The sequence below is a fragment of the Nyctereutes procyonoides genome, unplaced genomic scaffold, assembly GCF_905146905.1.
Source record: "Nyctereutes procyonoides isolate TBG_1078 unplaced genomic scaffold, NYPRO_anot_genome, whole genome shotgun sequence".
NCBI lineage: Eukaryota > Metazoa > Chordata > Mammalia > Carnivora > Canidae > Nyctereutes > Nyctereutes procyonoides.
The window spans coordinates 7089413-7108097 of NW_026575131.1; the positions used below are offsets into that span (position 1 = coordinate 7089413).

Here is an 18685-nt window from a genome sequence, read left to right on the forward strand (position 1 = left end):
CTCTTAATACAGGAAAGAATAAGGAAGAAATTTAAATGGCCTGCATGGAAATGGATCAGTGGTTGCCTGGTGATGAGGGTGGGGTATTACCTGGGAAAAGGCACAAAGGAAATTTTGGGGTTGACTGGGAAGATTCAACATCTCACTTGGGGTGGTAGTGGTTATATATGTGTATGCACTTGTCAGAACTCATTAAAATGTACATTTAAATGAGCTATATAAATTATACCTCAAAAAGGGTAATTAAAAAAACCTGTTTATCATCTTAACATTTTAAAAATAGTATAGAAAGGCACAAAATGAAAAATATAAGTCCCTATTGCCCCCAACTCCCCATCCTCAAAATAATCTCCAGCATCCGTTTCCTGTGTTGCCTTCCTCAGAAAAAAAAAAAAAATTCATGCACAAATCAGCTCTCCAATCTTTGCTACCCCCCTGAATATTTAAAAGCCCACCTGGGAATGACAGAACCTAGAAGAAATACAATTAGCTGTCATTTCTTGGCTCCCTTAGCTCTCATGGCCCCCAGGTTCCATCAAGGGCGAAAGCAGCCTGAAATTGCCGTTGTCCAACAGTAGTGAGGCACTGGTGGTATTTGCCTTGTAAGAAGGACAAGCTCCCCTCACCAGAAAACAACAAAACAACACAACACAAAACAAAACAAAATGAAACACCTGGCAGGAGATATGCAAAAGTCTCAGCGGAGGGCCTTTAAACTTTCTTTGGCCTCCCTCCCCAGCTGTTCCAGCAGGACAGTGGGCGTGGTCCCAGCCCAAGTCATTAGGCACACCTGTGCTGTGCCTAATTAGCTCCATAGGCTCACAGGCAGGAACACCTGCTTGGGCTAGTGGTGTGGGCTGGGGACAAGGTGCCAAGGGTCCTTTTGTAAACAGAACTTGAGTTGGTGGGAGCACATAATTCAAAGGTATGTTCAAAGAGCAGAATTTGGTCTGTGTTAACTTGAAAAGTAATGTACTTTGTCCCATAGGATGCCACGAAGAAGCCATTTTTTTTTCTAACGTCCCTGGAGGCTGGCATTCAGTATATCCAGAAAAGGGCCGGGAAATGTGATTCTGAAATGGCTCCAGAGGTGACTCTGATGTAGTCAGATGTGGGAACCCCTGGATTAGGCTGTCTTCCACTTAATGGGTAGCAGACTTCAAGTCTATACCCAGACCTGCTCAGATCTCCTCCAGGCCATTCTCTAGGCAGCAGCCAAATCTTACCATATTATGTCCATCTCCTGATTTTCCACTCACTGGCTTTCCACTGCCCTTGGGGTGAGGATCCATGGCTTTCAAATGCCTATAGGATTTGACTGACTCCCCTCCACCCACCCCATCCTCCTGTGCTTTCTCAGCCCTGTGTTACAGGCACACCTGCAGCCCTGCAGATCCTCAAACTCACCAAGCACTCTTCTCGCCCATCTTCGCCGCCGCTCTTATGCCTCCCCTACAGTGTTTACCCCTCTCCTTTTTCCCTTTCAAAGAAACAGCTGCTCTTCTTTTTGCAAGCTGTATGGGAAGGCATGTTCTGGAATAATGTGGAAAATGGGAAGAGAAGGAGGAGAGCACTATTGTCATCCTGTGCTCTTGGGTGTTTTCACTTATTTATCTCAATTTACCCTCAAAACCATCCTGTGACTTTCTCAGGGAAGTAGTATGGCTTGCCCAAGATTCCACAACCACTCAGTGGCAAAACCAGGAATCTGAGTTCTATTCCTTCTGGCTCCAAAGCCTGGGGAAGAGAGCTGCAGAGCATGCAGGAGATAAAAAGAGAGGAGGAAAGAAAAAGAAGGCACAGAAATTAAACAAAAAGTCCTGCAAAACCAAAAACTCAGTACCTGGTGGCTATCAGGGTCTGGGTAAATGAAATTAGATCTTCAGTCATTTATGGCCAATTGGCTACAAAATAAATAGATCGGGTATAGGAAGGAGCTGCTTCCATTCTGGGCTACTGCTGGCAGTGTGTACACCAGAGCTGAGTAAAATCAGCTTGAGCTGTAAGCCGACCCCGCCTTGATGGGAAGCAGAGAGCCAATGTCCACAGACAAACAGCCACCCTGAGAAGGTACAGTGCGGCCACAACTGAACCTGCTGCACTGACTTCACACCAGTTTCCATCAGATCTGGCAACATTTCTAGAGTTGGAGTTTGCATAAATAAAGACGAACTTCAAACTCCAAGAGATTACTCTAGAATGTTGAAAATAATTTTTTTTAAAGATTTTATTTATTCATTCATGAGAGACACAGAGAGAGAGAGGCAGACACAGGCAGAGGGAGAAGCAGGCTCCATGCAGGGAGCCCAACATGGGACTCGATCCCAGGACTCCAGGATCAACGCTCTGGGCCGAAGGCAGGCGCTAAGCTGCTGAGCCACCCAAGGATCCCCTGTTGAAAGAATCTTAATCAAAATCAATGCCAAAAGGTGAGTTGAGCAATTGCAAAACCCCAGGCACAGCATAGTCAGTCATCTTTGTTTCAGACAACAGTGTCAGCGACTACCAATGATCCACCTCTTTTTTTTTTTTTTTTTTTTTTATGATAGTCACAGAGAGAGAGAGAGAGAGAGAGAGAGAGAGAGGCAGAGACACAGGTAGAGGGAGAAGCAGGCTCCATGCACCGGGAGCCTGATGTGGGACTCGATCCCAGGTCTCTAGGATCGCGCCCTGGGCCAAAGGCAGGCGCCAAACCGCTGCACCACCCAGGGATCCCAATGATCCACCTCTTGCTACTGAAATGGAGCCACCAAGGGACAGAAGGACGGAGCTGGAAATGAGCCTGCATCATTCTTAGAAAAAGCCTGCAGAATAGAGCTGGTTAATCTTTTTCAACTCTTTCCAATGCACTCAATGCTTCCAGGGTTTTATGAAGAATCTTTGTAACTCCCTCTTTAGAACACAGAAGCTCTATTTTACCATTTTAGTTCAAAGTGAAAGAGAAAGATAAAATAAACATTTACTAGTATCCCTTATGTGCCCAGAACTGTGCTAGTGCTTAGTAAATGTGATGTAATCTGTATGTTAGTTCCAGGAGTTTATTATATAATTATTCTCATTTTACTGGCATAAAGTGTGAAATTCAGAGAGGATTGGTAACCTGCACAAGGCCATACAGTAACAAGTGACAAGAGCTGTCTCAAATCTTTTGTATAAGGACAAAAAAATGAATGGATGAAAATGCAATTAAGAAGCAAACCCAGGATTCTAATCAGATCCATATGATTGCAAAGCCTACAGGCTGCCTCTCACACGGGACCTCTCAAACAGGATAACCTCATCAGGTGAGTACAAGTAACATCCTTGAACTGATAAACTTATGTCCAAGTCCTCTGGGATGAGAGATGCTCTCTAAGACACATCTGAATTCTGGTACTATATGTGATTCATTGCCTCTGTCATTCTCCAAAGAAGGCCTCTCTTTTTCTAGGGCCCACACACAAAGCACAGACATTGTCAGGTCTTGTACCCAGATCCCTCCTTCTATTTAGGGGCCTCCCACTGGAATGAGGCTCCACTACATCCACATGGCTTGGGGTATATCCTTCAATTTAGATCATTCCAAAAGCAAGTGGAAATAAACACTGAGTGACCTTGTGTCAGTTGCTGAACTTCTCTGAACATCAAGGGTCTTGGCACAGTGTTTGGGCATCATTTGCTGAAGGGATGGTTGAACGGTCTAAGAGGATGGATAGGTCACAAACCACAGCATCTGATATGGAGAAACAGCAGACATTTAGACAATTTATTTTTCTTGCCATTCCCATTATCATCAATCGGAAGGGTAAAGAAGCAGAGAAGGAAGGAGACTCCTTTTCTTGGGCTACATCTCAGGAAATGGGCTTTTATTGCTTATCTTCTTCATCTCCTTCCTCAGTTCAGTCCATCCATATCCCTAGAGGCACACTGCGATAAGCATTTCTGACAAAGTAAGAAGAGCTTATTCAAAGCTAAAGGCCTGAGGATTTGTGGGGGCATAGCCTATGCAGACAAGGCAAATAACTAGCAGTCCAAGGAATGGCTAGGAACCCCAGCTCTGTCTCAGACTTGTCTCAGAGATTTCCCAGGCCAGGTCTCTCCCAGGGTCCTGCCCTAGTTCCGGCTTTGTTCTGTGTTTCTGAAAGTAATTAAAAGAAAGAATCCAAGAGCCCAAGAGAACCATGGGGTTGGCAAGTCCAAACCCCTAGGAAGGGCATACACATTCAGGGTCTTTATTCATCAGTACTTGAGAGCCAAGAGTACATTCACCCAAAGACAAAAAATGTGAACTGCCTGGTCCACAAGCGGGATAAAAGCTGACTGCTATATTAATGACCATGGTGTTTGGAGGACTGTTGTACTGCCACCTTGTTTTTCATTTTTTGAGGGAGGTCTAGTCAAATGATCAGCAACTTCACAGGCTTCCAATTTCTGTCACATTCAGGATCTCTTATAAACCTGAAAACCAACTTCCTGGAGATATCAAGAGTAGCCTGTACCTTTTATAACTCTTGAGCTGTGCCAGCACCAAAGAACCAGGATAAAAAGGGTCTGGCCTCATGGAACTCAGCCACCACCCCGAAAGCCAGGAAAAGATAACTTTTTTTTTTTTTTTTTTAAAGATTCTACTTGATGGAAAGCAGAAGGAACAATACTATGGTAAGATCTGCAGTGAAAAAGTTCTCTCTACAAAAGAAGCCAAACTCCAAAGAGTATACTACATTAGATGATTTCATTTACAGAAAGTTCAAAATTGGGGCAGCCCGGGTGGCTCAGCGGTTTAGTGCAGCCTTCAGCCCAGGGTGTGATCCTGGAGACCCAGGAATAAGTCCCACGTCAGGCTCCCTGTATGGAGCCTGCTTCTCTCTCTGCCTATGTCTCTGCCTCTCTCTCTGTGTCTCTCATGAATAAATAAATAAAACCTGTAAAAAAAAAAATAGAAAGAAAGTTCAAAATTAGACAAAAGTCTCCCACAATGTTGAGAGTCAAGAGATGCTTGCCTCTGTGTAGGAAGTATGCAATCATAATTGCAAGAATCATGAAGGGGCTTTGGGAATACTTGATAACATTTTATTTTGATCTGTATGCTGGGTACATGAGTAGTGTTTATTTTGTGATAATTCAAGTTGTATACTTAATGATTTGTAGGATTTGACACACTTTATACATCAATAAAATGATGATTTAAATTACCCAAATCATTGCCTTTACAGACAAAAAGAGTTATGCTTATTGTTGGCTGCTTGCACAATCCCTACTATGTACACTGGGCCAGACAGTTTTAAAAAAGAGTAAGCCCATAAGCCTATTTTCTTACCGTCAAATGGTTTTCTCATGGTTTTCAAAATCAATCAAGTTTTTTTCAGGCTGGCTATCACTGAATGTCAGGGCCTAATCAAGCCTTTTCCTACACTTGGCCAATCTCTGGATGGGCCAAATTCTGCCTGTGGTTCCACAGGCAGATCAACCAAGTAATCCTCAGGCCTCCCTGGTCTGACACAGAAAGCAGAGACACAGAGCCCACAGGCTAAGTTAAGCAACTTTCTCCAGATTACACAATGAGCTGCTAGTGGGGGGCCTTGTGATTCCCATCCAAGGGCTATCACTTTTCTACTACAGCTCATTCCACAGGGGCCAATTAACACACACTCTCTTTTGGGAAACAGAAAAAAAAATGAGCTCAGGGAACTCACGGGTTGTTCTTTGTATGCAAGGCACACAAAGGGGTTTACCAAGTTCCTCTCCAAGAGGAAATCTGGAGAGCCAGGAAGAGGAGAAGTGCTGAGTCTGCAGCAGGGCATTGCAACCCAGCCCAGTGTTTTTGTGGAAACGATGTTCTCCTAATCAAAACACAGTTGCATAAATGGACTCACTCCATTTAAAAAAAAAAAAAAGAAGAAATTTAAAGTCTATAAATAGGAACCACACAACCCTGATTAATTTTAAAGTTCTTTCTCCACTGTCTTTTTTAGATAGTAGCTAAAAATAAAGGCTTGAAACTTGAAATAATGTAAGCAACTAATCACACACAAGCGCTGGGCTTTTCCCATATATGGCTGGGTTATTCTTCAGCCTTTGAAAAGACCAAATGAAGAGATGGCCAACAACCAAAATAATCCTTCAGACATTTGAAAACGAGGAGAAAGAGCTAGAAGAGTTGGTGAATGACAAACAATTGTGAGGCTCAATGGGGGTAAATGACACTGAGAGGGATTAGTTGCCATAGTACTTTAGAAACATGGGTACATGCATTTTGACACTGGACCCCTTCTATAAAGAGACTGTTTTGCCCTCTGGCCTCAGCACTAAGGAAACTACAGCTGTGGTGATTTAACATAAAGGACTTAAGGGGAGAAGTGCAGGGGCATGACTGAAAATCTAATTAAGGCCTTTCTCAGTATGAAATCTGTAAGGGCGATGAGGGCACAGCTCAAGGTCAGGAGAAAGGGGTAGAGACATGTGAAGAGGGGAAGTGAGTAGGGATTCAAATGAGCTTTGAGCATAAGTAGCAGAGGTCAGCTCTAGAGGACAGCTTTCTTGCCATGGAGAGGTATTATAGTGTCTGCTGGGTCCTGCCTGAAATGTTTTTAGAAAGATGAACATAGTCATGTCAGATAAATGCTACACAATGGCACACAGTCCGTGTGAGGCAGACTGGAAAGCCACACTTGCACTGTGTTTTATGGCTTACAAAACCTTATGGGAGGCATAATCCTGGATACAAGGTAAGACACCTGCTTTTACTGATATGGGAACTGAGGCTTTGGGAGGGTAAGTAACCTAACACATGGTATCTGACGGGTGACTTAGTGCAAGAGGGCTGGTGTAGTGACCAGAAGGTAACACTCCCAATGGGCAGGCCAGGGAAGTTTCACTCATAAAACCTCATGAAGAACACCAGTAGGAGTGTCAAGTTTAGGTTCATGTTTTGGCTCATCCACTACCTCTCTGTGACTGTGGGCAAATAATTTCCCCTCTTCTGATTCAAATCCTCAATTGGAAAATGATAGGGCTATCGTAGATGACAGGAGGCAGGAGGAGACAAATGTGGGCTGAATGCGCCACCCTACTCTCGCCCTCAGCTTCACGTGAGTCTGTCTGCATGACCCTCAGCCAGAACTATCAGGCACTGTCACTGCTTCATCCATGGAGACAGCCTTTCTCTTACACACTGAAATACACATATGGCACCTAGAGAAATGACTACCAAATGGTAAGATTGGAAAACGTCTTCATCCCTCCAAAAACATAGTAACAAAAACTAGTGACCGGGCAACATGAATTTGAAATTTTCATTCCACCACCTTTTGTCCCCCCTTCCCCGACCAACAGCTCATTGTGATGAATCTTCTTCATGATACTTCAGATTCTTTTTCTGAGAAGAAACCTACTTTTTGACACCTCTAATGGTTTTCCCATGCATACCCATAAGGCTTCTTATGTGGCTAGGGAATCAATAATAAACAACAGCAAAAATAGCAAGCACCCTTCACTGAGGGCCTATGGCACACCAGGCACCACTGCGGAGCCCTCTGCACACATCACCTCTCATCTCTGTAACTACCACATGAGGGTGGTATTATTGTCACATTGCATAGATGGAGAAACAGTGGCTCAGTTAAGTTTAGGGACTTGGCCAAAGAAGGCCATCTCAATAATTGCATGGCTGGGACTTAAACTGCCATCCAGTTGATTCCAGGGTCTGTTCTTGCTGCTGCTTCTCCATTATGGGACCTCTGGTCAATATGGTTAATGCATCCAAGACTCTGGGTGATGCTGCTTGCTCATGATTTCTCCTCATCACCATCCCTGCGGAATGGGATACTTTCCAGGTAGTCTGAAAGCACTCCCACAGAAACTCAAGGGCAGCTGGAGAATAAGGTGGGCTGAGTGGACAGTGAAGGGACCCTGAATGCATTCCCCCCTGTGCCACTGGCACCAGGTCCAGAATGATGACTTCATTTCCAAATCACTAACCTGGTGAGGCACAAGCCCAAGAGAGGTTGGCGGTTCATTCATGCGGTCATCACTGCTGCTGGCAATGGCATAGCCCCTGAGAAATGAAAACAATTAGAGGTGCTCATTTAATAAAAGTTTATGCTTGACATCTGTGAGGATGGTCTGGAGGGGGACCATGGGAGATTTATAAGGATAACTGAAAACACCCTTGCAAGGCAGCAAGATTTAGCGGAGACCTAATTTCCAAGGGAAGGAAAGAAGAAGAGTGCGCACACACATATGCACACGCGCGCGCGCGCGCGCACACACACACACACACACATCCCTGCGTCTTGGAGTTAGAAAAGCCAGAGCTTGTGACCACAGGCAGATTGCTTAACTTCTCTGTGCTCTGGGTCCATTACCTATAAAGTAAAAATAAGATAGTTATGAAGCATAAATTAGGAATAAGTTAGAAAAACTGCCAAGTGCAGTGGCTGGCACGTGATAAGCTGATTAATGTTAACTCCCTTACTCTGAGATAGTCTTGTAAAAACCATGGCACATTTTTGTACAGAAATTTTGAAATGGAAAACTTTCCAACCATAACTTCTTGAGGTGATATGAATGCTATGAAAATGGAAGAAGGAGACAGAAACAGTAAGGAATTAATGGGGCAGGAGAACAAATGCACTCCTTCCTGAATGATAGTGTGATGTTTTCTTACGGCACAGAAGGGCCTGGTTTTAGCCTATGACCAGGGCGAACACACAGAGGGGTCAGTGTCAAGGAATGGCACAATCGGCTCTCCAAGATTTTATCCCAGATATGTCCTGTCAGGAGGCCACACTACACTTAGAAGGCAGGGGTAGTCAGGGGGATGACAGAGACGAGAGGAAGTTAAAAAAAAAAAAAAAGCTGCTTTATTTTCCTTTAACTCTCTTGCACCTAGACTAGCTATGTATGCTACCAACATTGTACAGGGGTCATCTTTTCAATTGTGTAGAAAAACTGTTGAGTCATAAAGTAAATAGAATATTTGATGTTAATTTCTGAGAATTGGAAAAACAAATCTTTCAAAAATTCAAGTCTCTCCTGCCTGTGTTACAAACAGCATAGCAGGATGATTAAAAACAGAGTTTGGAGCCAAACTGAGTGAAAGCCCAGCTTTGTGAATTCCAGCAACTTATCTTCCCTATGCCTCAATTTCCCCCTCAAAAATGGGACAGGTAATAGTTCTTTCCTAATAGGTTTGCTATGAGGATTAAGTGAGTTACTTCTGCAAAATGATTAGAACAGTGCCTAGCACAAGGTAAGCACTATGTAATAAGTGTCTGACAAATGAAATAAATCACAGTGTATTTGTCAGATAGTCAGGTGTAAATACCCATTTGACTTCAGTTTGCCTACACTAGCTGACACTTGGCAGCAGACACTTGGGCAGATATGGAGAGAATCTTAAACTGTTTAATCATTTTTCTTTTACTTTTTTATTTTTTGTTTCCTTTCCTCTTCATTCCCCCACCCCTTTCTCATCTCTTCTTTTCTTTCCTTCTTTCTTTCTTAAAATTACTGGTTCTATTTTTGAAATCAACTTAATTTTATCCCACTTCTACTTATTACAAGATGAATTAGTTCTATTGTTTATAGGTCATAAAGTAATAAGATCTTCTTGAGTAGAGCATCTGGGTGTCCAGATCACAAATGTGGTAAGTTTTATATCTTTAATGTAAAATATCTATAGTATGGTAAATATATAGTCTGCTATAAAGCCAAAGTCAGGTTGAAACAAAATGTACCAGCCTGCTCACTTGTCTACTCTCACATGCAAGCTAGTACACAATGAGTGCTTAATAAATTAAAAAAATATATTTTTAAAAATTGGTATGGCATTGATAGACTAGGTAGTCATGACCAACCTTTCACTGAAAACAAACAGAAAGCTAGATACAATATTAAAACCTTTGAAAGCCTGACAGCTACCAAAGTAGGGAAGAATTGCAGAGCTAGGATCTGTGAGAGGAGAGAAGCCGCCCATAGAGGTAAACAAGGCATTTGCAAGGGAACTTTCTGCCATAAAGTGATTGCCAACCTCCAAAAGCACTGGCTATAGGATCAGAAGCTGGACAGACAAATGAACTGGAAGGAAAAACTAGAGCTTGAGGTCTGTCAATAAGGAGGAATCATGGAAATTATCCTGGGCTTTGGGTTGGGACCAATGGGGGTTACATGCTAGGAAAAAGAGTGAACCAGAAATAGACAAACCCTAATTGGACTTAAGCATTCTAGGACTTGGTCTAGCAGTTTGCCAGAAGGAAATATAAATCACATCATCTCTGCAATTTCTCATATACAATGTCCAGTAGTCAAAATTAGCCAAGCAAGAAAAAAAATAATAATAACCAAGCAGATTTGAGAAACTAGGGAATTTTTTTAATTTAAATTCAATTTGCCAACATATAGTATAACACCCAGTGCTCATCCCATCAAGTGCTCTCCTTAGTGCCTGTCACCCAGTTACCCCATCCCCACACCCACATCCCCTTCCACAACCCTTCACTTGAGTTAGGGGTCTCACATGGTTTATCTCCCTCTCTAATTTTTCCCACTCAGTTCCCCTCCTTTTGAGAAACAAACTGGGGAAATTTAAAAGCTAATTTTATATGAGGTGATATGAAGGAATTACTTTTGTTTGGTTTTATATGTAAAATAGATATACGCACTAAAAAGATACCTTTTATTAATGAAATGCGACATCTTAGATTTGCTTTAAAATAAGCTAGTGGGGAGAGAAAAATGTGGATATCTGTATAGACAAATGATGGGCCATATGTTGCTAACTGTTGAAGCTAGGTGGTCTATACGATGGGATTTATTATTTTATATATGTTTTTCTTTCATAGATATTGGAATTTTCCATAATAAAAAAGGTTTTCTCTAAAAAAAAAAAAAGGAAACAGTACCAGATACTGGAGGAGGTAATACATAACCAAAAGCCAAAAACCAAAAAAATAATAGACAAGAGGAACAGACTCATAGGAGAGCCAGATAATAGAGTTACCTGATAAGGGCTTAAAAGAAAATAATAATTACGTGTTTTCAAGGAATGAAAAAGATCAAAATCACAATTTCAGCAGAGATCAGGAAATGTATAATGTATAAGATCAAATGGAAATTTTATAACTGAAACATAAAATAATTAAAAACTCAATGGATGGTACTAGACACAGAAGGAAAAAGAATTAGCAAACTGGAAGATAAGCCAAAAAGCAAACTGGCAAACTGAAGCAAGGAAAGACAAATACTGGAATATACAGAAAAGGGCATAGATTGATTCTGACATGCAATTAGAGACTCAAAAGGAAAGAAGACAGAAAGGGGCAGAAGCCATATTTTAAGAGATACTGGCTGAGAATTGTACACAATAGATGAAAAGTATCAAGCCATGGATTCAAGAAGCACTAGAGAGCACAACCAGAATAAATACATAAGTAGGTATACCATAGTCCAACTTCTGAAAAGCAAAGGCAATGAGAAAACCTTAAAACCAACTAAGGGCAGGGAAAGAGAGAGAAAAACAAACTATATCAGAGGAGCCTCTGTGAGATAAACACCAAACTCCTCAACAACAATAAAAGCAACCAGAGACAACAAGATTATACTCTCAATGTGCTAAAAGAAAATTATCACCAATCTACAATTCTAAACCCAGCAAAAATATCTTCCAAATATAAAGTCATTTTTAGGCAAACAAAAACTGAAGTATCTTGTCACTAGCATTCCTTTTAGGGATGCTGAACAAAAACTGAAGTATCTTGTCACTAGCATTCCTTTTAGGGATGCTGAAATGATAAAGGGCATTCTTCTGGCAGAAGGATAATACAGCCTTGGCTGGAAGCTCAAAGATAGATAGAAGAGGAAAATGAAAAGTAACAGAAAAGGAAAACGTTAGCCAAACATAATTAATACCACCATAAAACAATCTCTTCTGGAATTTAAAATATATGCATAATTTTAAAAAATGAGTGTGCAGACAGTGCTATTTGCCTACCCAATATCCATTCTCCACATCTATCTTAAGACAACTTTATTTAGAGAGGTAATGTGTCCAGACAAAATAACCATATCTGTCAGTCTTCCTTGTAGTGAAGGGTGGCCATGTGATACAGGAGTTAGAATCACTGGGTGTTATTCTGTATGTTGGCAAATTGAACACCAATAAAAAATAAATTTATTATTAAAAAAAAAAAGAATCAATGGGTGAATCGGGTAAGTTCTTTAAAAGGGGGCAGCCTCAGCCAAGGGGACATATGTTAACTTTAACACAGAAGCAATACGTAGTCACGACCACAAGGTGGCAGGCAAAAGGAAAAATGCTAAGGGTACCTGAGTGATTAAGAAGGAACTGGAGTCCCTGAGGGCCTAACAAAGCCTTTGTACCAACTCTGAACTGCCTGCCTCCAGGCTTTTGCCGCATAAACAAAATAAAGTCCCATTTGGCCAAGTCACTGAAGATGTTACATACAGCCCAAAGCATTTCTATCACATGTGATTCATGTATTGCCTTACAAACGTTCAGGGCTAAGGAGATCAAAACCTACATGAGGGTCCGTACAGCCCCCACCAAAATGTTTATTCTTCCTTATCATCAGTTACCAGATAACTCAGAAGAGTTCAATTCCAGAAGAATCCAGAGATAGAGCCCCAAAGGTCCAATGACAAGCTCCCCAAGGAAAAAGAATCAGACTAGGGTTTTCAGTCTTGTTTTTTCGAGGACAGCTTTAAAAAGCAACACAATTCTCAGAGAAGTCAGGATGAGAAAAGCCCAATGGAGATACAAAAAGCTTTTTGTTTAAATGACCATCTCTAAATAGTAAGCTCACCCTTCTGGATGCTGCAAAACAGAAACCATCAATTCCACAGCCAGGGCTCCTGCAATCATGGCCAGTCCTGGGCGGCTCACAGTGCACTGCTGGTCCAAGGTCCGGTCTCTGGTTGACTAGAGAGAAACAATCATTGATGTGTGCTTCAAAGTTCTAGTCCACTCAACTGTGCTGTCTGAAGCATGAACCTCCTCCCTGGTAAAGCTATATAACATAACCAGATGCTCACTCAGTGTGGACAAAGAACATTCAGCCTCAAATAATACTGCTTCTTGCAAGTACCAAGAAAAAAACAAAATATACAACTTAGGTAACTAAATGAGGTACTTTGCCAAAAAGGAGTAACAGTTACAAACTAATTAAAGATTGGGGGCCTAGCTGCCCCAATAGGGAGTTGCATCATATGCTCTTTTAACTGACTCAAACCCCACTGCACTTGGTAGCTGAAGGACAGAGACACAGAGAGGAATAATCACTTGAATAGTACAAATGATTTTGCCCTGTCATTCTAACTGAGCCAGTGCCTCAGACTGCCTGTGAGGTGGGACAATAACTTGCCTTTCCTGCAGTCCTCAGTTCCCACGTGCCTCTCACAGTGTGGACATCATGTCACCCACCCATCAAGTCACCCATCATTTCACCCTGGGCTGAAATGCAAGTATTTTTGCTACAACATGGCTCCAAATACAACCCTTCAATAGTGCAACCAAAGAAATTCTAATCTTACAACTTTAGGCAAATTAAGAGGTTGTTAGGGATAATTTTGACTCTGAAATTTTCCCCTTATGAACAGACACGACTTTACTGCAATTGATTCCTTTATCCTACTTGTTGGTAATGATGCGATAACAGGGCCAGCTATGTGTTACAACACCACTGATGAAGATCCTCAAGTCATCCTTCTTCACATGGAGAATATTTATCTTTTATTTCTTCATACTGGGAGGCCATAGAAGCCAATCTTCCAAAAAAGGCAGGAGTTATTAAGGAATACATTTTTAAAGAAGGGGAAAATGAAGGGAAGGGCACAGAAACACTTATGCTTTATTTCACTGGACATGATTCTCTGTTCTGATAAAAGACCATTCCTACAGACTGGGCCTTGTGTGCTGGCATTAATACTACAGAATCTTATATTTGAACAGGGTACTACTTGCTGTTGAGAGCACTTTCATATTCAACCCACCTTGCACTATGAATAGTCAGGTTAAAATATTTTTCCCTCTTCTACTGGGTTAGCAGATAAAATACAGGATGCCCAGATAAATTAGAACTTCAGATAGACAATGCATAGTATTTTAATACAAGAAGGTCTTGAATATTGCATGGCAAAAATTAATACTAAAATGTTATTTACCTGAAATTCAAAGTTAACTGGGAATCCTATTTTCATTTGCTAAATCTGACAATCTTATAGGGCCGGGCCCCTTCTGCAGAAACACAGGCAGCCTATGAGCCTTATTTGGAATTATCCTGCAAGGCAGTGTCCAAGCCTGGATTGGAATCCAGGTCTTCAGACACCTCATTTAATGTTCTCTTCAATGATATATGCACAGGAGACAGAGCTGACTGCTGCCAGGGACCAGTCTATCCTCCAGTTTCCTTGCTGAGCTTTCCACAAAAATGGTTGCTCACTGTGTTTATGCTAGTGAACAAGGAACAGCTATGCACAGTTGATGACACCAATCAAGGCTTGTAGTGTGATAGCATCACCCCCAAATTGGAGACTTCTTCTCTTTGTTAAAAGACAAAATTTAGGGACGCCTGGGTGGCTCAGCGGTTGAACACCTGCCCCTGGCTCAGGGCATGATCCGCGGTCTCAGGATCCAGTCCCACATCAGGCTCCCTGCCTAGAGCCTGTTTCTCCCTCTGCCTATGTCTGTGCCTTTCTCTCTGTGTGTCTTTCATAAGTAAATAAATAAATTTTTTTTTTTTAAAGAAAAGACAAAATTTAAATAGTCACAAGAGAAAGAGCTGGGCCATTTTGCCCCAGTGGGCAAGACAGTTGTAGGAAATATCTAGAAGCACAAAGAAATCCACTTACATCTCCCGGGGCCACCACATCATTGCAGAAATAGCAGCCAAGTTTGTAGCCAGGGATGTTGGCAAAGAGGGATGAGCCCAGGAGGTCTGCAGGTGCCACAAGGTGACCAGAACACAAGTCCCCAGCTCCCTGCTGCTTAGGTTTCTTCAAGCCATGTCTCATGACAACAAATGTGTCAAACCCCAAGGCAGCATTGATGACCAGCTGTGGGTTTTGAGGAATAAAAGTCTACAGTTAAGAGACACTTACATTTTAAACCATGGCTAATTTCATATTTGGTCAACTTTTAAAATTCATTTTGTAAGTATTTGCATATGAATGTAATTAGTGTCTAGAAGCCAACGTTAGTAAAAACAACCCAATTTTGAGGATTTATTAAGTGCAAAACACTTGACCAGTGATTAACATTAATTATTTTATTTTGCTTCATTTAAAATTCCCAGCACACATTTCCCATTTACAGATGAGGATAATGAAAGTCAGAGTAGTTATTTCTGTAACTTGCCCAAGGTCACTTAGCTGGTAAGAGGTAAATGCATAAAACCAAGTCTTGAGAGTCCTCAGCTTTATTCTTTCTACCATTACACTATCATCTGACATACCTACACACATTTTTTTTAACAATAGATTCGCTGAGATATAATTCACACACTATACAATTCAACTTTCACACAGATTTTTTAAGGACAATTTGTTTCTCATTTATACTAGAACTTCTCTTAGTTATAACTTATTCCTCTCATATTTCTGGTTATATAGGTTGGGAAAAAAAGGAAAAAGGACATCAGAAAACAAAAATTACAATCTCACGGCTCAAACACATACAACTAATAATTTGGGGTATTTCTTCCTACTGTGTTCTCTCTCTCTTTCCTTCCACCACCTTTCTCCCTTCTTTTCTCTCCTTCATCCCTCACCAGATAGAAATGTTTATTTGTTTACAGCTATAAACAGTTCATATTAAATATATACAATACTGTATCCTGTAATGTGGTATTTTCCATGTTATTAAAGTTTTTGAGAACATAATTGTGCACAGCTGCATAGTATTCCATCACATTTATGTACCATGATTTAATTAACCATTCACTACTGTCGGTCCTTGAAGTTGTCAGTGACCAAATAGTAGTAAATGAGATGGTCTTTTCTGCTTGGAACTTACATTTTAATCTAAGTAGAATATCCCTTCCAGAGTACTTCAAAGGGTTGCTATGAAAATTAAATAGTAGGAGAAACCTATTATATTAGATGGTGGTATGTGAGGCAAAGATAGCATCTGCCAGTGGAAGCCTTTTGGCACCATGTCACTAGGTTATATACAGCACATCTCTCTTCTGGAGGGAAGGCAAATCTTCCTTCAGGGTGATGGTACATTAAGTCACACTCAGACTTGAAAGTCCCAGGAACCACACACTCTACCTTTCTCTTGCTCGCAGCAATGACGGCAGGGAGCCACCGGCTCTCCCTGGTGTCCATCAACAGAAAAATGACATCATGGCTTTCAATGAGCTGCTCTAGTTGTTCCACATCCCTGCGGGCTTGGTCCAGGGTGACGCTTGAAAAGTTCACTGGGTGTCCAGGCATGGGGATGCTCATGTTGAACCCTCTGGCATTCTGGGGAAACACCCAGATATATAGATGTCTGAAGCAAATATATAGGTGATATCTTAGAGCCCATATCTCCCCATAGCTACAAGCATGCATGTGTATGCAACCAGAAATTTCTCTATGTGTGATTTTGCTACCCATACCCTGTACCTTCTTCACCTCTACATCCTAGACTATCTTTTCCTGTCATCCCAGGGTCCCTAAGCCTGGATAAAGTAGCAAGCAAAGACATATGGATCCTAGTTCCAAAGAAGGAGGGAAGTACTTCCCATTTGAGGCAAGGAGGACACTGGAAAAAACCGTACTCTTGGCTTTCTCCTATAACCTGAGAGAAGAACCTCTATCAAAGTGCCCTCTGGCCAACTGCCTCTCCCTACTTGCTCCCAATTGTCCCCACCCCCGCCATTTCCTTAATATATAACTTCTTCAAATAGGATATTATAACAAAAAACATTTGATTTAATAAACTCACATAAGATTAGAATGACTGATAGTCTTGTCTTAATCTTAGAGGTATATGAACTTAAAAAAAAAAAAAAAACCTCTAAACTGAAAAACTCCACTTGCTAACTTATGACCAGAAAATCTACTTAGGAGTGTGCAGATATTTGTTTGGAGGGGACAGGGCGGTGCGGGGTTGGGGGGTGAGCTATAGCAGAGTGGGGTACTGAAGTGAAGCTTCATTCCCTGTCCAAAGAAGTTGCCTGGTGGCCCAGATTCTCTGCAAGTGTGGTGACTCAGGAGTTTTCATAGGGGCTTTAGAACAGCTCTGTAAGACTGATCCCCCGCTGGCCCCACAGTTCTTGGCAGATTAACAGTGAGTCACATAGGGGTGTCAGCGAAGCCAGGGACATTAACTGTCCACAGAAAAGAAAGTGTTCTAGAATCACAAACTGCATCCTTAATCCTCTGCATAGTGCTGGCCACAAAGAGGAGTGTGAAAACATTAGCTTTGTCATTCATTTGCCAAAACCTGTCACTTACCTGAAAAACAACTGGTGGGGGGCAGGGGAGAGGACCAGAATAAATAGGTCCTTTCACAAAGGAAAAATCTATTTTGTGGATTGTGGCTATTCTCTCCTTATCTTAAACTTTAAACCTAATCTCTGGAATTCAAGAAAGGGACAATGGTAGCAAAAGCAATGCTATTTAAAACCATAAAAAAAAAAAAGTTACAGGAAAACACACCAGACAGAAAGGACTTCAGAAAGAGGGTTCAAAACAAGTCCATTTTAACAATGAGAACACCACAGAGACAACTATCTGGCCCTCATTAATTAATTCACTCATTAAGATGTACCATGTACCAAATAGTGTCATAAACTTTAAGCAAAGATCACAGTAATGTTAATACCTTATTGTCTTATTACAATTGACAAAGTATCTTAAATGGTGGTGGCTTAATCCAGAAAGGTATTTTTGGTATATTAGTGACACCAAAATCAAGCATAATTACTCAACACCAATTCTGACCTTTTCAATAATACAGATCCATACTCACTTCACTGACCTAAATGATTCTCTACTTGCTAAAATTTCAGCCAGTAAGCCTACTTAGGACTGGCTCTCAGCCCACCATTTAGGTCCACATGCCTAAGGCCAGAATTCAGCAAGTTTCAACACAGAGGTTTTCAACCTTGGCTGCATATTAGAACCACCCAGAGAGGTTTAAAATTCCTAATGGCTAGACTTTTCCTCGGACTATTTAAATTGGAATTTCTGAGAGTGGGACTTGCCATTAATATTTCCTAAAACTCCCCAGATGATTCAAATGTGTAGCCAGGGTGAAGCATAATTTACAGAAACTGTAATATACAGATTTCAAGTATACAGCTGGCTGTGTTTCAACAAACTGCAGATTAACCACTGCATATACCTATTAAGACATAGGATATTTGCATGACCCCAGAACGTGCTCGTGTACCCCTTACTCCCCACCCCCACTGGGACAACCACTGTTGCAATCACTTTTTTTTTTGCAATCACTTTTTAAATCCTAGATTAGTTTTCCCTCTTCTAGAACCTCATATAAATGGTATCTACAGTATATATCTGTTGGTGTTTGGCTTCTTTAACCCTGCATAATGTTTTTTAGGTCTATCCAAATTGTTAAGTATCAAGAGTATGTTCCCTTTTTGCTGTGTGAATATACCTCCATTTGTTTATTCAATGTCTCATGGACAGATATTTGGGTTATTTCTAAATTGGGGCTATTATGAATAAAATTGTTATG

The 18685-nt window shown here is 41.3% G+C and overlaps 1 protein-coding gene across 5 annotated transcripts in view; it reads right to left on the reverse strand.

Annotated features, from left to right (window-relative positions):
• The window catches only part of ATG7 (autophagy related 7), a 234381-nt gene that overhangs the window by 160716 nt on the left and 54980 nt on the right, over positions 1-18685 (reverse strand). For all 5 annotated transcript variants that reach the window (XM_055343913.1, XM_055343912.1, XM_055343911.1 and 2 more), the window contains 4 exons: positions 16264-16458; positions 14845-15048; positions 12801-12916; positions 7957-8032 (listed from right to left, as the gene is read on the reverse strand). In XM_055343913.1, coding sequence (XP_055199888.1) covers positions 7957-8032; positions 12801-12916; positions 14845-15048; positions 16264-16458 — 591 coding nt within the window. The remainder of the gene's footprint in view (positions 1-7956; positions 8033-12800; positions 12917-14844; positions 15049-16263; positions 16459-18685) is intronic.